This window comes from Phytophthora sojae, assembly GCF_000149755.1.
Source record: "Phytophthora sojae unplaced genomic scaffold PHYSOscaffold_8, whole genome shotgun sequence".
Lineage (NCBI taxonomy): Eukaryota > Oomycota > Peronosporomycetes > Peronosporales > Peronosporaceae > Phytophthora > Phytophthora sojae.
Genome location: NW_009258122.1, coordinates 3033944 through 3058404, shown reverse-complemented (window position 1 = coordinate 3058404; position 24461 = coordinate 3033944). Strand labels below are relative to the sequence as shown.

The following is a 24461-nucleotide window of genomic DNA, read 5'->3' as shown; positions in this document are numbered from 1 at the left end:
CAACCTGAGAGGATGTGATTCTGCTAATACCAATGAGAAGAAGGAGTAGGAACAGACAATACCGCGCCAACCGTTATTGGTTAAGTTCTGTCTGTGTGAAGACGAAACAAAACAAGAGTACGAAAATGCTGGAGGGGTACCAGGTAATGAAAGCCCTTGTACTGTGCACCTAACATATGAAAATGTAGCCATTAGAAGTGTAGCCATTTCTTTATCTGATCAATTCTTTAACTGAAACAGCGTATTAGACCGAACGAACTGGGTGTCATTTATAGAGGTGTGACTGTATACAGCCGGGACTAACCCGGGGACATGAGGGCAACCAATATGATGGCTTTGCATGTGGCAAAGACAGTTTTTCGGGAAGGAGGAGCAGCTGTTCATGCTCCCAGGATCGGCGCGCAGAGCCGCCGCAAGATCTGTGGCCAAGGCCGACCTGGCCTGCTGGCCGCTCATTTCCAATCAAGCCTCCTCAAGCAAAGAAAGCAGATAAGCCAAGCGATACAACGTTTCGTGAGCATCCATAAGACACCATGCAACGCCAACTGGTTCTGCTTTATCCGGAGGACATCCTCGCTGGTCAAGACGTTCGTCTCCCCGCTCCCACGTACTTGAGCGTCGCAGACGACTTCCAGCCGGACACGGTCCTACTTGAAGCCACGGACGGCCAGGCCGACGTGAACGTGCTCGGCATTTCGCTGTGGGTCCCTCGCCCGGTAGCTTTTCAGCGCATGGTGTGGACCGGCGATCGAACACGGCGCACCGAGGCAGATGCTGCGCCGCCCGGTTGCAGCGGTGGTCGCGTCGGGCACCATTTACGGTCAGGTTGTTGCCTATGCGGCGGCTCAACTTACCGTGCGCCACGCGCACGGCGTCACCCACGTCCCCGTTGCTCAAGCCGAGGAGATTGCCCCCGCCCTGGTTTTCCTGTTGGCCCGGACGAAGATCACGTTTCGGAGCGCCACGAGGGGCCGCCGTAGCAGGGCTGCCGTACACGCAACTATCCTCAACCGTCTCCTTGGTCTGAACGGAGAGCATTCGTCTCGCTCTATTCGCGAGCTCCTGGCGGGGTTTGTACCAGCGGCGAAGCAGCCCCAGCCTTCGGACACTCTGCTGTGGTGCTGCCCGACTACTGACCGCGACACCCTGTGCCGTGTGCAACATGTGATTCACTTCGGGTACTCCGTCGTCGGCGGCTCTTCGCTGCCCTCGAACATCGCCATCGGTGTTACCTTTTGCGCTGATCCGGGCGTCGGCGCTAGTCGCCATAACGTTCCCCGGTCTGTCCACGCCCCTACTGCTGTGCGCGACTCGTCTCCAACTGCTGTGCGCGCGGATTCGTCGGTCACCCAATTCGCCGACCTGCTTGATGCCCTCGAGGGGCCAAGGGAGGTCAACAACAGCACCAGCCCCGTGTCTGCAAGCGCGCGCCGTCATTCCGATCCAGAAGCAGGATCCCGTCCAAGTCACTCGCCACCACGCGCACCTATGCGAGTGGCCGTGCGGGTGGAGGTGAGGTCGGAGCCCAACCCGCCGGCCCCACCTGCGTCAGACCTGTCGGCTCCTGTACGGATCATGTCGCTCCTCGCGGACTATCCGGACCTTCTGCAAACGTACGCCGGCCAACTTCAAAGACTGGAGCCAAAGCGTCGCCGAACGGACTACGGTGCTCCCTCAGACTTTGTGACCTCAGCCGAGGATTTACCGGACCGCCATGGGAGTTTCCGTCCGTCGCCGGCTCAACCCGCAGTTCACGATCTGATCACTGCGGAAGAACACCGAGGTAAGTCCCCTGTATCGTTCGTTGAATACGCTCCATCTTCGTCGGCAACCAAGTTCGTTCCGCACCCTGCCATCTTCAGCCGCCTGTACGACCTGAATTTCGACGTCTGCGAACTATCGATCCTGCACTTCCGTCGTTTTGACATGCACGCTCGGCTGGAACAAGCGGGCTCCGGTTCGGTCAACATGCGCAACTACTCCGCCAAGGTGGACCTACCCAAGGTCACGTTGACCCCGAGCTATTTTGACGTCGTCACGGCGTTACGAGTCCTCAACTCGTACGTCAACGAGTTCTTCAACGCTACGACACGTCGTCTACTTGCTGCGGCTGAAGATTTCGCTGGAGAGCTGGATGACTACGGCCACGGAGGTCCGCGCGCTAGCGTTTTGGTTCAGCCGCGTCCTGGGAGCCTATCGTATTGCTGCTGCTCACGACGCGGAACACGGGTCCGAGACCCGGCTTGCCGTCCGCAACCGGTTCTGCTTGCAAGACGCTGAGTTCAACGGGATCCTCCTTAAGCTGTCCCGTTTCCCGGACCGCAAGTCTCCGTTCACGCAGGCCTCCGCCGCTCCTACGCCCCAGCGGGACAATTCAAGCTTTTCTGGCCAGCGACCGCAACTGTCCGCCGACAAACCGGGCCCGCGACGCTCCGTCCCTCTTGCAGTGGCAAAGGCTGCACCGCACCTGGATGGAAAACAGCTTTGCCTGCGGTCATCTCGGCTCAAGGCTGCCCGTCGCAGTCTCCGGACCGATGTACCCACCACTTCCTGGTCCACTTCACGCCGTCGACTCTCAAGCCCGCTGTCAAGTCGTACATCGTGGAAAAGTATGGTGGCCTACGGGCGGACCTCGCTTCGACCCTCTGACATGAGCGATACGTCGCTACTCATACACTTTCGGTGACGCCGGCAGTCGTCACGGCTGTGGCGGCGCGCCTTGAAACCTTACTCGTGGAGGCCGAGCAAGAAATTGCAAATGGGAAGCTGGCGGCGTCCCGCGGTGCGGGTGTGAGACCACCGGAGCCGTCGTCACAGTGGCTCGAGACACCACTAGGCCCCTCGTACAGACTCGATGCTGGAATGCACAACGCGCTGGTGACTTACGCCCTAACAAAGCTCTGGAGTCGCAGCACCTCGATTGGCTGCTGCATGGCTACGACCACCGCGAGTTGCTTCTTGCTACAATTGCGGGGGTGTACGCCACATCTTCCGCCAACAGCCTCCCAATCGCCGAAGATCCGTGAAGAATCACAAGTCCGCACTGACGCCGTCTAATGCCCTCCGCCGAAGCATCCGAGAAGGCCAAGAGGCCGGAACGTATCTCGTCTTGGACCGCGACGTGGCTCAGCGCTACAGCCCGTTTGGCTGCGTTCCAAAGGCCGATACCGACCCCGCCCACTAGTCATTCACGACTTATCATTCCCCGCTGGCGAGTCCGTGAATTACCTATCAGACCCAGACAAGCTACCGCCGCTCGTCTATGAGAGTATCGGCGCCATCGCTCGGCGAATCGAGACGCTGAAGCAGCGATCTCCAGCAACGCCGGTCAAGCTGATGCGAGGCGACGTCAAGTGGGCGTTCAAGCATGTCCATGGGCATTCGTCGGTCTGCGTCAAATTTGCAGGGGTCTTACCCGAGGAGAACGCGGTGGCGATCGATCTTGCGCTGCCCTTTGGCTGGACCGGATCCCCAGCCCATTACGCAGTTTTTTGGCTCGGCGATTTCCTTCCTCGTCCGGTGCGAAAGCCCCTCGAGTCTCTGTCCGACTGACCCCGACGCGTCTCCATTTTTCTGCTTTGAGTGGGCCGATGATCACATGCTGATTGAAGAAGACGTCGCTAACCGCCTCGAACTGTGCGAGTGTGCGCTACGGCTGGCGATGCTAGCGGTGCTTGGGCCACGAGCGGTCAATGAGAAGAAGTTTACATGCTGGTCGACCCAATCCCGGGCGCTGGGCCTCGACTGGGACACCGAGCGACGCACGGTTTCGATTCCGGAGGACAAGATCGATAAATCACTCCGTAGTGTCGTGACGCTGCGCCGCAAACTACTCGTCACACGCACGGAGCTACCTGAGGTATTTGGGTTTCTGTGGCACGTGTGCTCGTGCATCCGTCCGGCAAAACCATTCTTTCAGCGGCTAGCGGCCCTACATCGCAAAACGCCCAGGTTGGGGAAAATTCGCCTGAGCGCTGCAGCCATCCTGGATCTCGAGTGGTTCGACCATATTCTGCGACATGGCCGCCTTCGCGGAATGCCGCTGCGGTACTTCTCGGAGCGGACGTGAACATCCTCATGGACGCAAGTGACCTCGGTGTCTGTGCTCTTCATCCAGCCCGCAAGCTTTACATTCAAGTGCAATTTGACGAGGCAGAGAAGCTGCTGATGGCCCAAGGCCTATTGTCCATCAATGTACGGGAGAAGGTGAGCGCCGTGTGGGCGGTGCTGTGCTGGGGCCACGATATGCGCCCTACCTCTGGAGACGATCTGACCCACATCAAGTTCTGGATCGACAATCGCTGCGCTGTATCCTGGTGCAACAACCTCAGCAGTCGCGACAGCATGGCCCAAGAACTGTACCGGGTGCTAGGTGCGGTCGAAGCCCAGTGGAATCTCCGTGTGTCAGCACATCATTTACCGGGAGTGGACAATACCATGACGGATGCGGGCTCACGAACTTGGGATGCCCGATATTCTCACCGGTGGCGCAAACTAACTCGTGGATGGTCCCAGGTAGCGGTCCCAGCTGTTATTCGGAAGGTTGACTTGCCGAGTTGGTCCCCCTTCAACAGCATCCCCTCGCCGAATCCTCGCGGCGCCAGTATGCTGGCACCTGGCGCCAACGGGCCGCCTTCTGCCAACGGCTTGGCCGCAACCGATGGCTATCGCCCCAGGACAGAACCGCGCACTCGTTACTCCTGGCTCTCTTCGCCGTTCATTGCTGGGCAGGCCACGCGGGACAAGGACGTATGTCGCCTGGAACGATTCAGTCTAAATTGTGCCATGTCCGCTGGTATCATCGGGTCTTCGCTGGATTCGAACCAAGTCTTGAAGCCCACCACGCTTTGGTTCTGTCCGGCATGCGACGCGTTAGCCCGCCCCCCTCGCGACGAGAACCCGTCTTGCGTGCAATGCTGGAATGGATCCTCAACCGACTCGACTTCAACAAAGTACAGCACCGCGTCATTGGTGGGGCTGCGATGCTGGGCTTTTTTTTGCTGCTCCGGAGTGCAGAATATCTCGCGGTGAGAGGCAAGCGAAGAGTCTACACACTCCAAGTAAGAGATGCTGTTGTCCGCGATGCACATGGACGGCAAACGGAAAGCGCACAACAGGCACGATCCAGCGAGTTAACATTCCGAGGACAGAAGAACGATCAAGAAGGACACGGGACGAGTCGAAGTTCACAGCGATCGGGTGACCGGAGGTTTTGCCCGGTCACAGCGGGTATGCTTCTACTACACAATGCCAGCGAGCTCGGCCTGGCCCCAGGTGATCCCCTATGCAACCTGACACCAGGGCGATTGCTATCGGCCGAGTTCTTGGCGAAACTTCTGCGCGCATCAGCCACAGCAACCGGGAAGGGTCCTGTTGGGATATCCTGTCATTCACTGCGGAGCGGTGGCGCGACGACACTGCTGGCAGCAGGCATCGATAGCACCGTGATAATGCCCCACGGTCACTGGCGTTCAGATGTATGTCAACGCTACACACGGTACGAAGAAACGACGAGCAGGAACATCGCGGCGCGAATGGTGAATCCAAGTGATGAGAGCTGATAATGGTGGTATCTTGCTTTGGGGGGTTCACGCCTGCTAGGCGTGGCTCGCTACCGCCATCTTTCAGCCTACTCAATACCATGTTGCCTTTGGATTCCCCAACTCGCGCCTGCAACTGCTTACAGCACAATACTTCACCGCTTGACTACTACTAACACCTTTAGTGCTTGTAGCCATGTACTGACGATGCTGAAGCGGCAGAGCGGAGATGAATAATAATAATTGATACAATTTAAGTATATTGTACCACTCGTGACATGAGCTATTCATTGCCAAAATGTGACAGGAAGGCCGCAAACTTCACGCGAACTTTACGCAAACGTCCCATGGCTGATATCGAACTATTACTGAGGTGTCAGGCCAACCTATACAGTGAGAAAATACAGGTGGAGGCTGATGACGATTACAATAGCCCTGTACTGTTTCCAGGACGGTTTTGGGAAGTGTTGCTGTCCGGTAAAGTAGTAGACAGGTCTCTAGCAGAGCGCAGGCTGGATCCTGCTGCGTAGGGGGCCTTGCAGACGAACACCAAACGAGTATCTCGCGTCACTTAGCTCAACAGGAACCAAAACCAGAATGCTTTCATTGTTCTCTTTCTCCTACCGCATACTCCCACATGCAACGTGTCGTACACGAGGAGGGAAAGCTGTCGGACATGCACTACAGCAACTTCAACAGTAAAAAAACCCTTCGGTCTGTCGTGTCCCAACTAACGGCGCGCAGATCTTCTTGTCTCGCGTCCGACCTGGCTCCAGCATGAGTGAACCTCGCAGCATTCATCAACTCGCAATGTAGCCATCGGTGTCAGCCCATTCCTGCTAGAACTTTACGCAAACGTCCCATGGCTGATATCGAACTATTACTGAGGTGTCAGGCCAACCTATACAGTGAGAAAATACAGGTGGAGGCTGATGACGATTACAATAGCCCTGTACTGTTTCCAGGACGGTTTTGGGAAGTGTTGCTGTCCGGTAAAGTGCTATTGAGTATACACCGCTTGCTCCACAAAAGCCTCGCAACCCAAGGCTGCGTCCTCGACCCGAAAAATAGAGATTATAATAGTTTATTATAGCATTTTCATCATTTATGAACGCCCAACCCTAGAATTCATAGTACTTGATATTGTATTGCTATTATAGGGGCAATATCATATTGTATTGCTTTCATGATCTTCCAATAATAAATAATTGTAGTGGGACAATACCATAATAATTGTTGTGCTATTATTTTTTCCGACCCCTGCCAGGCAGAACATTCGATACATTTTACCATTACCTGGGTATGCTGGATGACTGAAATTGCTTATGACAGCGAGTTGTCGTACACGAGGACATTTTTAAGGTCTCATCCATTGATTAACTGAGCTCCAACGGTTTACTTAGTAGAATGACGAGGGGCCGAACGTTGCAATGCTACATTTTATTTTCGAGGTGGCCAATAACCTTTTATCGGCCTCGACAACCCTCAAAACCCGCGAGTTACATGTATGTTTCTGCTAAACTTATTATACTTCGCAGCTGTATGGCATCCCACATCTCACTGACATTTACATTTCGTTATTTTACCATTAAAAAAGTAATATTGTGCTTTACATACTTTTGGCACTGCGGACTGCAACTTGTACGACTTAGTCATCTGTCAATCCGTCCGCGGTGCATCACAAAGTTTGCCACTTGCCATACATAGTGTCGGTGGAGACGTCGTCCCCTTCACTTACTCTTAACACAGCCTCCATTGGCGCAACGAAAGCTCTCCCTCCTCAAATTGCTTGACGCAAGCTTTCCGCCTCTTGTCGTGGCACAGAAAGAAATACTCAAGTCAACCAGGTCCATCATAAGATGTGGCGAATTCGTCTACAGGCGTTTCCACATTTCTGACACAGTTCGTGGTAATTGGGGGGTTACGTAGGTTACACAGTCGGTTACGAAGCTGATTACACTCAGAAAGCAGAAATGCTCATGCACGGCGCACTCAGGTAAGCCCTCGCGCGCCTTCCCCAGCGTGTACCTCAGCCCTCAGTGCATGCCCACGGCTCTCTGCACGATGCTCACCTCCATCTGTGTCTGCTCTTGCTCCTCATATCGCAATCTCCCCCCAACTCCCTACACAACGCTCGCAATTCCAGCGCGTACCTGCGCGACACCGCCGGCTCCCTGTCCGACCCGTTGCACGGCCACAGCTTCCTCTCCGTGAAGATGCGGCTGCTGCCGACGGTGGACCGCAGTCTGCTCTTCTTCCGGGACTGTTTGCTGTGTCGCGAGCGGCTCCTGACCATCGGGAAGCCGCAGAACGCGCGTCGACGCAAGCTGTCGGGCTCTTCGGCCAATAAACCCGACGCGGGCGCGCCCCGAGCGTCGAACTCCGGCGTCTGCCAGTGTCTGAGCTGCGGCAGGTTCGCGCATCGAGAATGCGTGAGCTTCTCGCACGCGCACCGTTATTGCAGGGGCCACGAGAGCCTCATGCCGGTGTGCAGCCATGCTCCACCGTCCGCAGACGCGTTGCTGTTCCCGCCACCGTTGGAGGGGCCACAGAGCAGTGACAAGGGAGCTCCTAAAGCACACAAGATACGCAGGAAGAACAGTGCGAGTAGCGCGGAGAACCTCACGCTGGCCACGTTGATTGAGGAGCTGAACAGCAGTAGCGTCGCTGGCATTGGTGCGACGTCCACGGCCGTCGTGAAGACTGGAGGCGCGCAGAAGCAGCAGCTGCAGACGGCATCCAAGATCGCCAAGAAGCTGGCGCCCGTACTAGCTGCTGGAGGCGTCGTGGGGGCCATCGCCATGGGGCCTGCGGCTGGAGTGCTGGCGGGACTGAACATGCTGGTGGCCAGTGTGGGCGCGGAGACGGTCATGGCGGGTATTGGACTCACGGCGAGTGCAGCAGCGGCTGCCACTGTGACGCATCAGAGCAAGGTGAGGGCGGACCAGCGGAAGAAGGAGAGGCTGCGGAAGGGCGAGTGGGCGATGGAGATATGCTGGAACTGCAAGAAGAACTTCGACGGTGCTCCCTCGGACGAGGTCTGGAAAAAGGACGCGGAGTTCCTGCGTCGCTTTCAGCTGCCAGACCCACGACGCTACCAACGAGAACAAGCTGAAGAAGATGACGATGGTAGCACCGAGACGTCTTTGGCGAGTGAAGAAGCCCCAACAACGCAGGAAACCAGGCCGGATGATACCGAAGTGTACCGCTTCTTGTTCGGCATCTTTTCTTCGCCCAGTGAGCTACTCGGGCAGATGAACGTGCAGCTATGCGAGGCTTTCCGTAAGCGCTTCACGGAGAGGCATCAGAAGCAGCAGATGCGACGATCGAGCTTCACAGAGACAGCTGCGGCTCGCGCGCTGGCCAAGGATACGCTTCAAGATACCAAGATGTACATCGCGCATGTTCTGGGTGCGACCTTGCAGTGCCTTCCAAGTCTGGCGAGTACTCCTGAAGCGGTCAGCAGCTGTACCCTAGCAGTGGAGCGGATTGTTTACGACGACATCCACGCGATGGTGTTTGGCGAATTCCAGCGCGCGTTCAAGGATGCGGACACGGCCTTCGCTGATAACCTGGCGGACATTCGGCGGGAGCAGAAGTATCACTCGACTGCGCTGTTGCAGCTGCCGCACGCTCCACAAGAAGGAGCTAACGGCAAGCGTTCTCGGCATCCTGTACTCGCTGAAGACCTACAGAAGGCCGAAGGGAAACTAGTCACCATGATGCAGGAGACGTCGTCCCCGCTGCTGAAGTTGGTGCTGCTTTGTGACGGTTTCCGAAGCATCTGCTGCTTCGCGGAGAAGCTGCACCGATCGGCCTCGAATGCCGATATGCTGATACCGATTCTGTGCGCGTTCCTGGTCGAGTGTCCGCGGCTGTGTCAGGCTGGCTCGGACTTCGTGGCCGAGATCGCGTTCATCTCCTTCTTCACGAACGGAGGCGGCAAAGGCGTCGAGGGCTACGTGCTGACCACGTTCCAGGCTGCTGTACAGGTTATCGCTGCTGTGGATTTGCCGAGCGGCCACGCGAAGGAGCTGGAACTGTTCATTAACGACGACGAAAGCGAAGCCGCTGACGAGACCGAAGACGACGAGGAGGACGAGTTCTTTGATGCCGTGTCCACGACAACCCCAGCGTCTCAGTCGCAGATCTGACCCTGAGGCCAGGCTTGATTCGAAAGCCAATCAGCCCATATAACAGTACGTTAGACCGTATGTAGATATGTTTTAGAGTGTAGAGGAATGCCACGCTGCTACTACCATTGAGACTGGATGCAAGATTGACTAGCACCACCAAGCCTTTTGGTGGAGCGATGCCGTCGGTGTCGTGTGCTCGAACACCAACGTGGTTCGAGATCTGGAAGCGATAAACGGAAGTGTTAAAACGTGGCGACGAGCTCGAGAGGACTTCGCTTTCGAACGCCAAACTTAGCGCAAAGTCCTCGTTGACGGGTGGCTAAACCAACGGACACGAGCTAGATACGGCGGATTGCACCATACTCGTACTCGACCACGGAGAGGGCCAGGGGGTCTGCTCCGCATTGCGGTGAATTTATCATCGACCGCATGCCTAGCCGGAAACGCACTTTGGCGCAGAGGCCTCTAACGGCGATCTTGCGGAGTGGAAGACACGTGAGACCGCCTACCTGGCAAGCTGGACGTGCTGCGGTGCGGTGCACGGACTTGATAGCTTTCCTTCACTTTCAATTTACCCGCGACGGTGTCACTTGCTCAACACGTACCAGCATTACGTACACCAACCCCTACCCAACCATGGGTACCGGTCTCTGGTCTCAGGCCGAGCACGATAAGTTCCTAACTGCCATCAAGATGTACCCGCACGGCCCGTGGCGCAAGATCGCGGCGTTCGTCGGCACGCGCTCCATCCGACAAGTGCAGACGCACGCCCAGAAGTACCACGAGAAGGTGGTGCGCCGCATGCGCGGGCTGCACAAGGGCCGCCGGTCCTCCAGTCGCAAGGAGCACCGCATCGACGACGACCTGCTCGCTGCCTGCAAGGTGGGCGAGGGCTTCGGCGTCGTCCTCCCCAACCGCATCGGGTCCCCACCGCAGAAGCCGCCAGCGAGTCCAACGTCGGGCCCCACGGAGCTCATGGTCCCGCTCTTACTGGATTCGATGGCTGGTTCCGCGAGCCCCGACCGCGTGGAGTCGAACGGCATCTCTGACCCTGTTATTGTCCCGGTAATCGCGAGTTCGTCCGGCCAGCTCCCGACGATCGACGAGTCCCTCGACTTCTTGATTGAGCGCTTGTCCAAAGCCGGCAACAAGGCTGTCGAGGTTGAGCTCTGAAGATAAGGCACTATAGAGATTGGCGCTGGCCACATTTGTATGCCTCTTTAACACGCAACGGCGTTGACCTTGTTACTGTTGCCTATCATTTCCACTGCGTCTCCTAAAGATCGATACACTTCAACCAGCTGCCTATAGTACAGCAAACCACGGGTGTGCGATAACGTGTACTGACGGATAAGTCATCGATGATGTGTCCTCGCCGTGGCGAGGGTTCGCGTCGCAGCGCTAATACCTGTCCTCACTTCGTGGCGGGGTGTAGTGTGGTGCCGGGGCCTCATGTCTCCATGATTTCGATCAGGAAGTCGATCGCCTCCTCGAACGGTGGGAGCTCCAAATCGCTTACATCGGCGTCGATGCTGAGTGAGAGATCACGGGGTGCATCCATCCTCCGAGTACATCTCTCCAGCTCGAGCTTGAACTTAGCGCCGTCCAAAGCAAACGCCGCACACCGTCGCAGCGGGCTGTTGTGTGGACTGATCGAAGACTTCTTGGAGCGTCGTTGACTGCGCTTAGGAGTCGATGGCAGGGGCTCGCTCTTGGTCTTGTTGAACTGCTTCATGAGCTCGCAGAACTCGAGAACGTCGTCGCCAATGCGGTGCTCGACCCTCGGCCACGTCTTGCGGTCCTTGCGAAGCCCTCGACCTCGCCTCATGATCTTCTCGTAGTACTTTTGCGCGTGCGTCTGCACCTGCCGGACGGACCGAGTGCCGACTGCTTTGGCGATCGAGAACCACGGACCGCGGGGAAACTCTCGAATAGCGGCGAGGAACCGGTCGTGCTCGTCTTCGGACCAAACGCCGGTCCTGGAAGTGAGGCGTGGGTACCAGCTGCGGATTATTGATGGCATAGATTCAAGTTAGGCGCACTGAGGGAATCACGGAATGAGACTGATCGTGAGACTTTCGGTGGGGATCCACGCGACGAGAATCATGCGTCGACGCGTGACACACATGACGGTACACACTTCTCATCAAGTCATCGGAAAGGGTCTCCGAAAGCGCACTGTCCGTCCACTGCTCAAAGACGCGTGAAGAGCATCCAACGAACTGACGGCCAGGCCCCCTTTGACTATTTTGTTTTCGCGACGAAGGCAAACAGCGCATGACCTGCTCGTATTTTGGGTGTGGTGGGCAGGCCTACTGCTGCGTGGTGCCGGTTCCTAGCAGTGCCCTTCGTTGTCGCGGCCTTCAGCGATGGAGTCTCCACTCAAATTCACAGCGTTGACCACCTTCCCCACGTATAGAGCCTCGACAAAAAGATGAGCAACAACTTCAACTCGGACACTCTCGGATTTTTTCCGACCAAAATGGTTTCGGTGCAGCACGCCTTTGGAACGGGCAGATATTTCTAGCGAGCACTGTTGCGTCGGCGTAGCTGCACATCAACGACGCAATGCGCACCGGTGGATCAGTAAGCCACAGCGCCTCAAGATTCTTGAGCCAAGAATCGATCGACACGGTACAGGCCGCAGCTGCGGTAGGCGGCGCGTTGAATCTGCATTCGTATCTGCATTCGGGTAGGGACAGCTCGTCGTATTTTTTCGAGAACCAAAACTGCATCTTATAGATCGTCTACGTCGGTGCTTGCTTTAGCCCAGACGGAGATGAGGAAATCGAGCGCCTCTTCCAACGGAGGCAGGTCCATCGCGGTAGTGTTGTCGAAGTCCAGTGGCTGATTTATTTCGGCGCCGAGTTCCAGGTAGCTTGCATTGAGCTCTGTGTTTTCGTCCACCACCTCGGCTACGCTGTTGAAATCGTGCGGCGCCAAACATGACGACTCTGAAGGCGGCGTGGAGACGATAGACCCATCGATCGGCTTCTGCATCACCCCGGAGGACTGCCAGTGGGGCTGAGACCGTACGTCTTGATGTGGTTACAGAACGCCAAAATGTCGTCGTCGATGGTCATGGAACATTACGCCGGCAGTTTTTTACCTTACCGTAATTTACCACCGAGAACATTCCTGAAACCTTCTTTCGGGACAGCAGCGATTTCAACGACGACCCCTCTCGACCACTTGAGAGCGAGAGCCACGTCTTTTCGATATGAGGGTAGTTTTAGAACCTCTAAACCGGTCAGATCTAATAGACGTTGATTTGACGACGCCCACTTTATAGCGAGAGCCACGTCTTTTGGACCTTAGGGCGTTTCGGGACCGCTCGTTCAAACCACATTGATAAACCAATAGAACATTACGCCGGCAGATTTTACTAGTAGTTCGGACCAGCGCGACGTGGCGTCTCATCATTGGTTGAAAATCTATGTCACACACCTTCATGTTCGCTTAAGTACGCCAGAAATTCTACATCCTTCTTCCTCATTCCAGAGTCTGCCGGCTCGAGGAAAGATGGTGAAGCTCGTCTGTGCGATCGTTGGTGTGGCGGGAAGCGCTTTCCCTGTGGACATCGACGCGAGTCAGCTGGTCGGAGACTTGAAGGACGCGATCAAGGCGAAGAAGATGTACCAGTTCCCTGCTGACGAGCTGCAGCTCTTCCTGGCGAAGACGGCGGACGGCGCGTGGCTGCCAGACGACGACCAAGCTGCGCTGGATCTGGAGGACGGAAAGGTTCATGAGGACATTCAAGCGTTGATCGATGGCGAGAAGATGAAGGCTACGTGGACAATTGAGGACGTGTTGACAGCTAACAATATGACCAAACGGAAAGGGCGCGCTCCAAAGTCGAGACAAATCCACGTGCTGGTGGTGGTTCCGGAGCAAGAACACGCACAAACTGGATTGTGGCTTGTCACTGGATCCGTTGAAAACGCGTTGATCACGAAAGGGATTCGCTGCAAACTGTACTGGATGGCGACGTTACGCATTGGATACTACGATCCTACGCGCTGCATCGGCAACAAGAATGTCGCGTTTTGGTATGAAGACAAGAAATTGTGTTTTCATGTTTTATTCGAGACAAGTACGTGCTTCTATATGCTGTCGCTGCATCGTAATACTGCTTCATTGAGGGCTAACTCTGTTTCTTTTATAGAAGATGCTGCTTTGCTGTTCGAAACTGACTTAAGGACTGGGCCACAAACGCTGGGCTCTCCGTTAACTAACCAGGTTGTTGAGACGCGTGTTGCACCAGCTAACGCTGTGTCTACTGATCTCCAGCGCGTCTTCTACTGCGACTACGTTCCAGACGATTCGGAATCTCCTCAAAACACAGTTTCATCGATATCGTTGACTACAAGCGTTTCGAATCTGGACCCATCGACTGACGAGTTTCGTTTTCAGCGGATTGAGGACGAGAAGTTCTTCCTACCGTACGGCAAGGCAGAAAGCTGCCATTTGGTGTCGAGAAAGCAAAGCAGAGACCACAAACGGGAATTCGCCAAGTACGATCGCGACTCAAACAACAGGCTTGCGCTTTCTCGCGAAATGCATGGTTGGTTCGACGGTATGAGCATTGAGGTTCCCATCGTCAACATGCTACCCGGATCTGTTGAAGAGAATCAATCCATTGGCAACAGACGCAAGGTACTGTGTGAGCGCGTAGTTCTGGTGTGTGTAAGTTTACTGACATTTGCGTGTAGGTCGAGGTCTTCGTGAAGGTTCTGGATGCTCAGTGCACAGATCGCGTTTTCAGTCGTTTGAAAGGAGGATCAACCAGGACGGACGATCCGCTCATGATGAAGACGTTTGTTCACGTGGAGGATCCAGAAACATTTTGTTTGTGCATGAGGTGGAAGCACGACGATAATGCGGAGCGTTGGAGAAGCTTTTGGGATATGACTCCTGCGGTCGATTGAATGGAATAATGTGGCTCCCGAGTTAAATACTTCGAAGTAGTATTTGATTTCTTGACATACTTTGATCCTGATAAAAATAAAGTTAGTAATATACAAAGATGGCGTACTCTCCTGAGCAATACCAAGCTAGCAAGGAACGAATCAAAGCAGCGCAGAAGCGCTACTACCAGCGCACACGCGAAGCCCGTTTATCTTATCAAAAAGACAACGATGACAAGAACAGAGACCAGATTCGAGCTCGCAAGCGTAAACCCAAAACCGAACTTATTGATGGTGAAGTCGAACTTAATAATGAAACCGAACTTAATTAATTAATTTTTTTTCCTCGGATAAAATGTCGCCTATGATATAAAGTCAATCCTGATACAAGACCCAATATTATAAAGTCCTTTTTTCGGAGAATAATATAGCCACCGATATATAGCAATGTTCGCATACGAGCTTGAAGGTCTTAAGAGATTAAATATTAACCCAATCCGATGGGGTAGCAGCTACCGTATTAAGGTACGCGGCAAGACGGGGCGCATGGTATACATTAGCAACATTTCCCACCCCACCAACCAAAAATTGGTAGCGAAGCAGTACCAGATCAGTCTAGGCAAGCTCCAAAAGAATGTGGCTGCTGATTTCAAGAAAGACAGTAAGTACCGCTTCTACCAAGGCAAGAACATGGAGTCGCACCTCTACGAGGGAATTCAGCCTGCTGAGTTCTACGACAAGCTCGAGAACGTGCTCGCAACCCAGAAGTCTGCCTTCAAGGTCAACATCGCTCTTGGATACAAGCTTGTCAGCAGAACTGATGACAGCGAGACTCGCTACTTCCACCCGAATATTAGCAACACGTCTGTATTTAGCACTCCTGTAGCTATCAACAGCAAGGCTGATATTCGTAAGAAGGTGATCTCGGAGATTCGCTCCATGGAGTTGGCTGACAAGCTCAACTACCCCAGCTCCGGGTACATGGTGAAGGGGATTACTGGCTTCAAAATCTATATCTACCAACGCGACCATGCTCTGGGTGATAGCGAGGCTGTCATTCCTAAGGTGATTCATGATAACAAGCACGTCATCAACTTCCCCAAGACGAACAACAAGTGTGTCTTCCACTGCATTGCGTATCACAAGCAGGAGGGAGCCAAGAAGGATCCTCGTAGAATCCAGGCTCTGGTGAAACAAGCCTTCAAGCAGTACTGTTCGTACAAGGAGATCACCTACACTCTGGGTCTGTTCCGCAATTTCAAGCCTATCGACATTCCAATTCGATGAGCTTGAGGAGTGCTTCAAGCTGAACATCAACGTCTTCAACATGGATGTTGAGACGGGCAAGGTTGAATGCATTCGCTGCTCGGACAAGGACTATGATTCGATCAACATCTTGTCGCACGAGAATCACGCTCTCTACATCACGAACGTTGATATGCTCCAGCAGAAGTACCAATGCTCTACGTGTGAGATGGTGTTTCTTAGCTCTGATAAGCTACGCAACCACACTAAGAACCAATGCGAACTCGTGAACATCGAATCGTTCCCAGCTCAGCCAACCATCTACCAACCCGCTCCGAACAGCATTCGTTCCATGCTGACTAAGTACTCCATCAAGGATGCTGGCCATTACATTGATCACTTCATTGTCTATGATTTTGAGGCTATCCTCAAGCCTACGGGTGTCAAAAACGGAGAGAATACTATCTTCACAAACGAACACATTCCTGTGTCTGTTACCGTGGCCGACAGCTTGACTGAGGAGGTGCGATGCTTCGTCAGCGATGACCCGAAGGAGTTGCTCAAGGATATGTTCCAGTACATCAAGGAAGTTGTGGCTAAGATTCAGCAGTACAACGTCTCGAAGTACGAGTCTTTGCTCCGCAAAATCATCAACGTCCATGATTTGACTGACGCTGAGGTTCCTGGTCTAGACTTGGGTAAGACGTACAAGATGGATGATGTCAATGCTTGGATTCAGAACGGGGAGTTTGCTTGTTTCTTCGATTTCCACAGCAAGCTCACATTCGGTAAGAAGCGCTCGGATTATGGCAAGCTGACGCAGTGCATTGGTCATGTACCAGTATTCGGATTCAACTCTGGACGCTAAGACATCAACCTTATCAAGGCGGACCTGTTTACAGTCATCGGTACTAACAACATCACATCAGTCATCAAGAACCCTAGCTACATGTGCATCGCCACGTCAGACATGAAAATGCTTGACATTAGCAACTATGTTCCGGCAGGCACCAGCTATGCAAAGTACTTGTCGACATATCTCGGTGAGTGCAAGTGTGATGACAAGATTCGATGCGTCTGTGGCCCAGGAAAAGGGATCTTCCCATACGAGTACATTACTTCATTTGAGGTACTCAGTCAGCCGGAAGTCCCTCCTAAGTCGGCGTTCGACAGTGCTCTTCGTAGCACTAGCATCAGCGATGAGGACTATGTGCGGGTACAGTTCGTCTCGGAACACTATGACATGAAGTCAATCAAGGATCTACTCATTTGGTACAACAACCTCGATGTAGTACCCTTCATCAAGGCCATCAAAGCCCAGCGAGAACTATTCAAACGTTTCGAACTTGATATGTTCACTGATGGTGTGTCGCTACCTGGTCTCTCTGAGAAAGTCATGTATCAGACGTGCTTCAACAACCTCCAGCAACCAAGTAAGGAGCCTGCTGAAGCGTTTGACTTTCCCGCTAGTCGCTTAAGTGGATATAAGACCCAGGATGCTGATGCCGATCGTGAATTCAATATGACGCTAGAACACCTCAACGACTTGCTAGAGCGACAAAAGTACCTGTGTGGGCTATGCTACAAGCAACTCACAGCTTATACTGCCTCGGCTGACCGAATCAATAACAAGCTCGGACACATCGATGGTAATATCTTGATCAGCTGTGTGGGATGCAACGTTGCTCGCAAAAACATGTCGCTAAAGGGCTTCCGCCACAAGAAGCTACTTGAATTCAACTCAGACAGGTTGGTGTGCAGTATCGATAGAGAGGAGAATCTACACCAAGATGAAGGCGAACATTGCTGGTGGTCCTTCTATCATCTTCACCAGATACGCGAAACGCAACGAGACCAAGATTCGAGGGGGTAGGATCTGCAAAAAGATCATCGGCTACGATGCTAATGCTCTGTATTTGTGGGCTCTTGGTAATGAGATGCCATGTGGACGGTTGACTACCATCGAAGCATACACAGGGATCGTCGATGATATTGTAAATGACAAGATCTTTGGCTTCCTCGAGTGTGATATCCGTACACCAGAGCACCTCAAACCCTACTTCAGTGAAATGACCCCAATTTTCAAGAACACCCTTATCGACCGCAGCGATCGGAGTGTCATCGGTCAGCACATGTTCGAGTACAACGAGGAGCGCAAGCAAAGCCGAGCAAAGCCGGCTCGCAAACTCATCGGGAGCTACTTTGGTGAGAAGATCCTCATTTATGCACCGCTACTCAAATGGTACATTTCTCATGGTATGGAGATCACCAAGACTTACAGCTTCATCAAGGCTAGCTCCCACAAGGCATTTGTACCATTCATGGAAGCCGTATCGAGCGCGCGACGAGAGGGTGATGAAAATGTTAAATCCATCTGTAAGATCATTATTGAGAAGGTATCTGACTCTGATATGGATGATTTAGTCCAAGAGTTGAAAAAAATCATTACGAACCCTAAATCATTTGATGCGCTCATTATCGATAGATTCATGAATGAATCGACAACCAATCCTAAGATTCATTTGGTCCTAGACTTGTTGACTAAGCTGAAAACGCTTAGTGAGGGTAGCAATAATAATGCTATGATTGCTGAGATGATGAAACTGGTTGGTAATAGTGCGTTTGGTCGATCTGGCATGGACATGAGCAAGCACAAGGAGGTCAGGTATGAGTCGGACGATAAGGCAATCAAGGCCAAGATTGAGCACTTCACCTTCCATGGAATGGAAGAGCTGAATGATTCATGTGAATTCACTATGAAGAAGCGAAAGCTCAACAAGAAGAACCCAATTCATCTATCGATTGCAATCTATCAGCTCGCTAAGCTCCGTATGTTGCAATTCTACTATGATTGCATTGACTTCTACTTCGACCGTTCCGAATTCCAGTACCAAGAAATGGACACAGACTCGGCTTATATTGCGTTTAGCTGTGAGAAGCCATTCGTTGAGTGTATCAAGCCCGAGCTTCGTGAGCATTTTCAGCAGCATAAGTACGAGTGGTTCCCACGTGATTATAGCGAAGAGATGGCTCAGTTTGATCGCCGAACGCCAGGTTTGTTCAAGGATGAGTGGTCTGGTGATGCTATGGTATCATTGTCCTCTAAGAACTACATTTGCTACCTACCAGACGAATCTTACAAGGTCAAGGTTTCAGCGAAGGGAGTCCAGCAGAGTGGTGGCCGCAATGGCGACGTCCTCAACCCATATGGCTTTGAATCAGTTGTTCGCGATCGCATCACGCTACAGGGCACCATCAAGGGGTTTAGACTCAGTAAGGAGAGTAAGTCAATCATTACGTACACCCAGACTAAAACAGCTCTAAACTACTATTATGACAAGCGTCGTGTACTTGCGGATGGTATCACCACCGAATCGCTCGACATATACGCAACTACCTGGCAGAGGATTTTTTTGTTTTATAACCATATAGAGCGATGGATCAGCTGTTGTCCAAATTATACTATGACCCCAAAACGGGCTATGTGGGTGCCCAAGCCTTATACCAGAAGGCTAAAGAACTGGAGCCGAAGATTACGATGAAAATCGTCAAGGAATGGTACTCAAACCAGAGCGATATTCAGCGATTTCAGGAGCAGAAGAAGCGATACGATGGGTTCAAAATCGCATCGACTAACCCCAATTCGTGGCAGATGGACTTGGCGTTTTGGGAGAAAAGACCAATCTTGACTGCGATCAACATCAACTCTCGCCTAGGCTACGCAAAACTACTAACCAACAAAACTGGCCCGACCGTACTAGCAGCAATTAGGGTTTTTGTCCGCCTCCATAAGGTTGACATTCTCACAACCGATAATGGTTCAGAATTCATGAACCAACCGGCTCAGAAATTATTCAAAACTAAGAAAATTGACCATTTCAACAATGAGCCTGGAGATCACGCCAAAATGGGTAAAACTGAACGTTTCAATAGAACTCTGAAGCAGCGCCTTGTCAAAATCGAACCAAAGCGACTAACCCAGAAGCTCATAGCTGCTGTTATTGAGAACTACAATAGCACGACCCATCGGACGATTGGTATGACCCCCAACGAAGCTAAAGGTAAGGTAATTGAATCTGAACTAGTCCACAACCAGGCTGAAGCCGAGAGGATTGAAAACGAGTTCGAGGTCGGTGAAAAGATTTTGTATCGACTAAAAAAGAAAACATTTGATAAAGAAGCAGCAAGATGGTCTAAGGCTGTGTATTCGGTGGTAGGTATTGATGGCTACCGCATCCAAATCAAGTCGAAAAACGGACACACTCTTTACAAGGGGCCAAACGATCTAAAAATTGTTAAAGCAGAAACATCTGAAGCTACTATCAACAGAGGTGATATTTTAGAGGTGGAGAAGATCTTAGACCACAAAAAGATGCGATCCGGCAAGTACAAGTATCTCGTGCAGTGGGTCGGTAATGAACTTGACTCCTGGGAGCCACAAGATAATCTTAGATTAGTCAATAAGAACAAGAGATCAACCTTAGAGAATGAGTACTGGAAGTCGATAAAAAATGAGTCGAACTAGCTTCGAAATAAGTTTAATAGAGCAATCCTCTGTAAGCGTTGACTCATCTATATCTATCAATCTATATTCCAAAAATAATGCTTAAAAATATATGACTTCATATATAGAATGTGTTGCAACTGCGTAGAGAATCAACGTGAGCTTGTACAGCTCCGAAGAAAGCTGTGGATAATTCAAGAGGTTAGTCGAATCAAAAATGAACTCAGCGATTTAGACCCAGTAGCCAATTTCCGGAAAACCGTGTGCAATCTACAGTACCGCGACCAGTTAGAAACGATATTTGGTGTGCCGTTTCATTGCATCAAGGATCGATACATCAATCTCCTCAATGAGCGAAACCGTATCTGTCATACGTATCAACCATTTAGGCATGACTCCGTTATGCCAAGCTATTGGTGAGTACGTATTTGATCCATGCTAATATTTTTTTATGACTACCATGATATAGTTAGACGATGTTTCCCAACTTTACATCCCTCGCTCAACGAGAGCAAAAGCGGCAGGAGCTACTCGAACGAGCTGAGCGCCGAGTTCGTCAAGCCAAGTCCAAGCGCCTTATGTACGAAGGTGCATCATGGGCTAGCGATATCGCGAATGGTATCACTACTGTTCCAAAGAAATCAACACAATCCGCTCAGTCTGATATTTCGGTTGGCCCTGACGAGGCTACGCCGGAAGAGTTAAAAAAAAGTCTGAATATTGGAAACTCTCAAAAAAAACCTGAGTCCTCAACAATGGTAGATGCTGAAGTTAATGCAACACCTGAAATGAACGATGCATCGACTACTGCAAAGCCTCAGTCCGTTGATGCTTCCAGTACTAAGCCCAAAACCAGTGATGGTTGGGTCCACGTGAGCCCCGATATGACTGATGTTGGAGTTGATAATAGTGCAAGAATGACAGATGCTGTGTTGGCCCTGATAGTCCACTGCCGCAAAAGCCCGTCGAAGAAGATTTGTTCGACGAAGGCAATGCTGAGATGAAAAATCAAACAAAGTCAAAGGAAGCGGTCGCTAAAATCTTCGAGGTTTACCCCATCCTTGCAGAACTAAATATTCACCCTATTGCTTCCAACGGCCGGCAGCTTACTAAGTATTATATTGGGATGGATGCTAAGGTGTACAGTATTAAACTGAGAAAATATGTACTAGTTCCGAGCATTGATTGGTCTGAGACGTATGACCATATTGGTGAGGTATTAATTAATGATGTCAGATTCCTCGCATACGTCAATGAGAATGAGCGACGTAATGAGATGGGTAAAGAGGACAAAAATAGTTCATACCAGGTTTGGCAAAATATTGGCTCAAAAAAAAAAGAATCAATGTCTCAGAAGGAGATTATTCAAACCGCTCTAAGCAGAGACTTGACGACAGTTTTTGTGTTCGATACTGGAACATCCACAAGATCCGATCAAATGGACAGCAAGCTCAAATTATTTAAGACAATTAGCAAAAATAGGGAAGTCATTGAATCTAACGGATTGATAAAGAAGATTGTATCTTAATGGTTCCGCAAAATCTTCTCCTATTGACAAAGATGGCTATGTTTGGATCAATGGCAATAGCATTAGCGTTTACGGGAAAGATAGCGATCGTGTGAAGCAAGCAATCACTCAGAAAGTGAACTGGATAATGACATTCCAATCTTTCATTAATATGACTAAAGCCAGGGGCCTCGAGTTAGAACTAGTTGGTAGCAATGAAACCAAACACATAAATGATTTTGCCCCAGCTAATGGTGAAGCTCAGCGTGGGTTAATGAGTGGTATTGATGAAGACATGGACCCAAGCCTATCAAACGCTGATAACGACGCCAAGAATATCTTAACTGATTACTACAGCCAGTTGCACGCTAATAGTATTGATATTCCATTTCGGCTACAACCAATCGTTAAAATCAACGGTGTTGTTAAGTCCCATCCATCATACTACTTTGGGCAGCCATCGGGGTCTAGACCCCTAAATATTTTAAATCGTGAAAACAAAGCACACAAGCAGGTGAGTGGTGTAGCTTGGAAGGGGCTAATGAAGAATATCATGTGGATGGATACCTTTTCGTCCCTACTCAACGGGGTTGAGGACTTGGACCGCTATCTTAATGAGGTTGAATACCCCTTCCCATCGAGCGATGAAGAAGCAGCTAAGATACTTGAAGAAAAGGAGCTTGATAAGAAAAGACGTAAAAACCTGGATGCAAATCTTGAAATATTGAATGAGGCTATTCTAAAGTCTGTACACGATATTAGACAGCAAAGCGTTGAAGAGTATGAATACGATGACAGCTTGCAAAAGCTTCGTGATGAGTCAGAAGCAGCTTTTCAGACATACGGTGAGGCTCAGAAACGCTATGAAGAAGCAAAAGAGGCTATTAGAGGGAATAACTCAAAAGCAGCGAGATCGGTGTTGAAGGCAGCTACATCAGCTATGAAGGCGACAAAATCGATATATCAAACGAAGGCTAAGCGATACGCCGAGGCAAGCGAGGTATCCGGCAGTGGCGTTAAACGAAAGCTTCAAGGTCGAGGATTGCGCGGTGCAGGTGTTGCCCCGCTGGAAGGTGTAGTTCGCCGAGGCCGTACCTACAATCTCAATGAGATCCAAGGATTAGCAACGCCGTCAGCCTACACATACAAGCAGATCGGAAGCAAGTATATTCGTATCCCCGACCTTGATGCTAAAAAGCTCGTGATCGTTCAGCCGAATCGGCGTAAATGTGGTCCTAAGTGGAAAATCAGTGATAGCCTCCAAGCCATGATCAAGGCACTTGTCTATAAGAACCGTATCGATCAATCCGCTTACGATAAGCGCAGCGTTGAAGATAAGAAACTGTTCAAGGAGGTTCTATCGATTACTCATCTCCAATACAGCTTCCACGATAAGTTAGTGGATCCTCTAGATACGCTTAGGTCTGAATACGATAAGCTAAAAGGAGAGCTACAACTCGGAAATGACAACCCCAGTATCATCAAGCAGCTCAAGTCTCTCACGGTGGATATGTACAGCAATCGACTGATTGATGATAAAGAGTTCAAAGATATTATCACCCGTTTATTATAAAACCATGTTCTTCTTCAACTCGCGCATTATATCCAGTTCCGGAGGCAGCTATGGTGGCAATAGCGACCTTACCGTCGCTGAGTTGAAAGCTATCATGAAGAACCTCATCATTCATGATCGTCCCCAGAAGACCCAAGCCGCTGTGTGGGCTACTGACCTCGACAAGTCGACCAAGAAGGTGGAGGCATCTACCCAAACGGAAGGCGGCCGAGTCTGGGCTTACCAGCCAAAAAAAAGTCAAAGTCTGAAGACATTTGCTCTATAGAGCAGAGCGGATATACTTAGATGTCTACGTCTGTTTTCTTCTCTCGATAGAGTCTGATTTTTTATCTCCGATATCGATAGCCATGACAGCATTCTTGCCACTATGTACGTTGTACATTGGGATATAAGCATAATTCCCTATCGAAACCACTCCAGCGTGTATCGTTATTGAACCGATGACTTGGCCAGTTTCAGGGTTAGTCAGGTTCTTTTTGATCGTTTTACTTGGTCCACAGCCCATGATACTCTATTACAACGAAGTACTCAAGATCTGCTCTATATTTATCGGTGCAAAATTATCCCTGAGCCAATACCATATATAACCCTCTCGTGGAATTCGACAATTCGATCACATTGTAGTTGATCAGTATCAACGACATTAGCGTTAGTAGTCTGAGGGCAAGCGGTCTTCGCCACGAACTGGGTTTGACAGATACCATTCTATATTTACTCAGACATAATCGCTCTCAACTCATTGAGTTCATCTTTGAGATTATTGATTTGGCCTTGCTGTTCTTGGATAGATTTACACAGTACCGAGGTTAAACTGGCGAGATCGATTCCCCATGGATTCACTGGAAACCCATCCGGATTAAGCTCATCGTTTGCTCCGATATCTACTGCTTCTGGTATGACCTTATACAGCTCCTGCGCGATATAGCCAACATGGACAGTCTGCTCTTGAACCATCCTGAATTTTCTAGGTCTCATTCTCATAAGGCTTGCCAAACCATAGGGACAGTCTACAATGTCCGCCTTCAACCTCTCATCGCTTGCATTGGTAT

The 24461-nt window shown here is 51.2% G+C and overlaps 7 protein-coding genes across 7 annotated transcripts; 5 read left to right on the top strand and 2 right to left on the bottom strand.

The window, feature by feature from the left end:
* Positions 1-533: 533 nt before the first annotated feature.
* Positions 534-2649, top strand: PHYSODRAFT_259792 (hypothetical protein; the record flags this gene model as incomplete). The annotated part of the gene is made up of 3 exons (XM_009535736.1): positions 534-716; positions 772-2152; positions 2483-2649. 3 exons carry the CDS (start codon positions 534-536, stop codon positions 2647-2649), a joined length of 1731 nt encoding a protein of 576 aa, XP_009534031.1.
* Positions 2650-4077: 1428 nt separating this feature from the next.
* PHYSODRAFT_520311 (hypothetical protein) lies at positions 4078-5561 on the top strand (the record flags this gene model as incomplete). The annotated part of the gene is made up of 2 exons (XM_009535735.1): positions 4078-4521; positions 4557-5561. 2 exons carry the CDS (start codon positions 4078-4080, stop codon positions 5559-5561), a joined length of 1449 nt encoding a protein of 482 aa, XP_009534030.1.
* Positions 5562-8020: 2459 nt separating this feature from the next.
* Positions 8021-9811, top strand: PHYSODRAFT_563982 (hypothetical protein; the record flags this gene model as incomplete). The annotated part of the gene is made up of 3 exons (XM_009535734.1): positions 8021-8198; positions 8250-8606; positions 8661-9811. The coding sequence occupies 3 exons, from the start codon at positions 8021-8023 to the stop codon at positions 9692-9694; spliced, it is 1569 nt and encodes a 522-aa protein (XP_009534029.1). The 3' UTR covers positions 9695-9811.
* A 501-nt stretch (positions 9812-10312) lies between these two features.
* On the top strand, positions 10313-10849 carry PHYSODRAFT_338005 (myb domain-contaning protein; the record flags this gene model as incomplete). Its single annotated transcript, XM_009535733.1, has 1 exon — positions 10313-10849. The coding sequence occupies one exon, from the start codon at positions 10313-10315 to the stop codon at positions 10847-10849; it is 537 nt and encodes a 178-aa protein (XP_009534028.1).
* A 277-nt stretch (positions 10850-11126) lies between these two features.
* On the bottom strand, positions 11127-11699 carry PHYSODRAFT_519022 (hypothetical protein; the record flags this gene model as incomplete). Its single annotated transcript, XM_009535732.1, has 1 exon — positions 11127-11699. One exon carries the CDS (start codon positions 11697-11699, stop codon positions 11127-11129), a length of 573 nt encoding a protein of 190 aa, XP_009534027.1.
* A 713-nt stretch (positions 11700-12412) lies between these two features.
* PHYSODRAFT_338003 (hypothetical protein) lies at positions 12413-12759 on the bottom strand (the record flags this gene model as incomplete). The annotated part of the gene is made up of 2 exons (XM_009535731.1): positions 12413-12596; positions 12680-12759. 2 exons carry the CDS (start codon positions 12757-12759, stop codon positions 12413-12415), a joined length of 264 nt encoding a protein of 87 aa, XP_009534026.1.
* A 439-nt stretch (positions 12760-13198) lies between these two features.
* PHYSODRAFT_338002 (hypothetical protein) lies at positions 13199-23677 on the top strand (the record flags this gene model as incomplete). The annotated part of the gene is made up of 10 exons (XM_009535730.1): positions 13199-13714; positions 13967-14332; positions 14389-14502; positions 15238-15771; positions 15872-16616; positions 16698-17477; positions 17599-18224; positions 18423-19110; positions 19326-19443; positions 23449-23677. 10 exons carry the CDS (start codon positions 13199-13201, stop codon positions 23675-23677), a joined length of 4716 nt encoding a protein of 1571 aa, XP_009534025.1.
* Between the last annotated feature and the right edge of the window lie 784 nt (positions 23678-24461).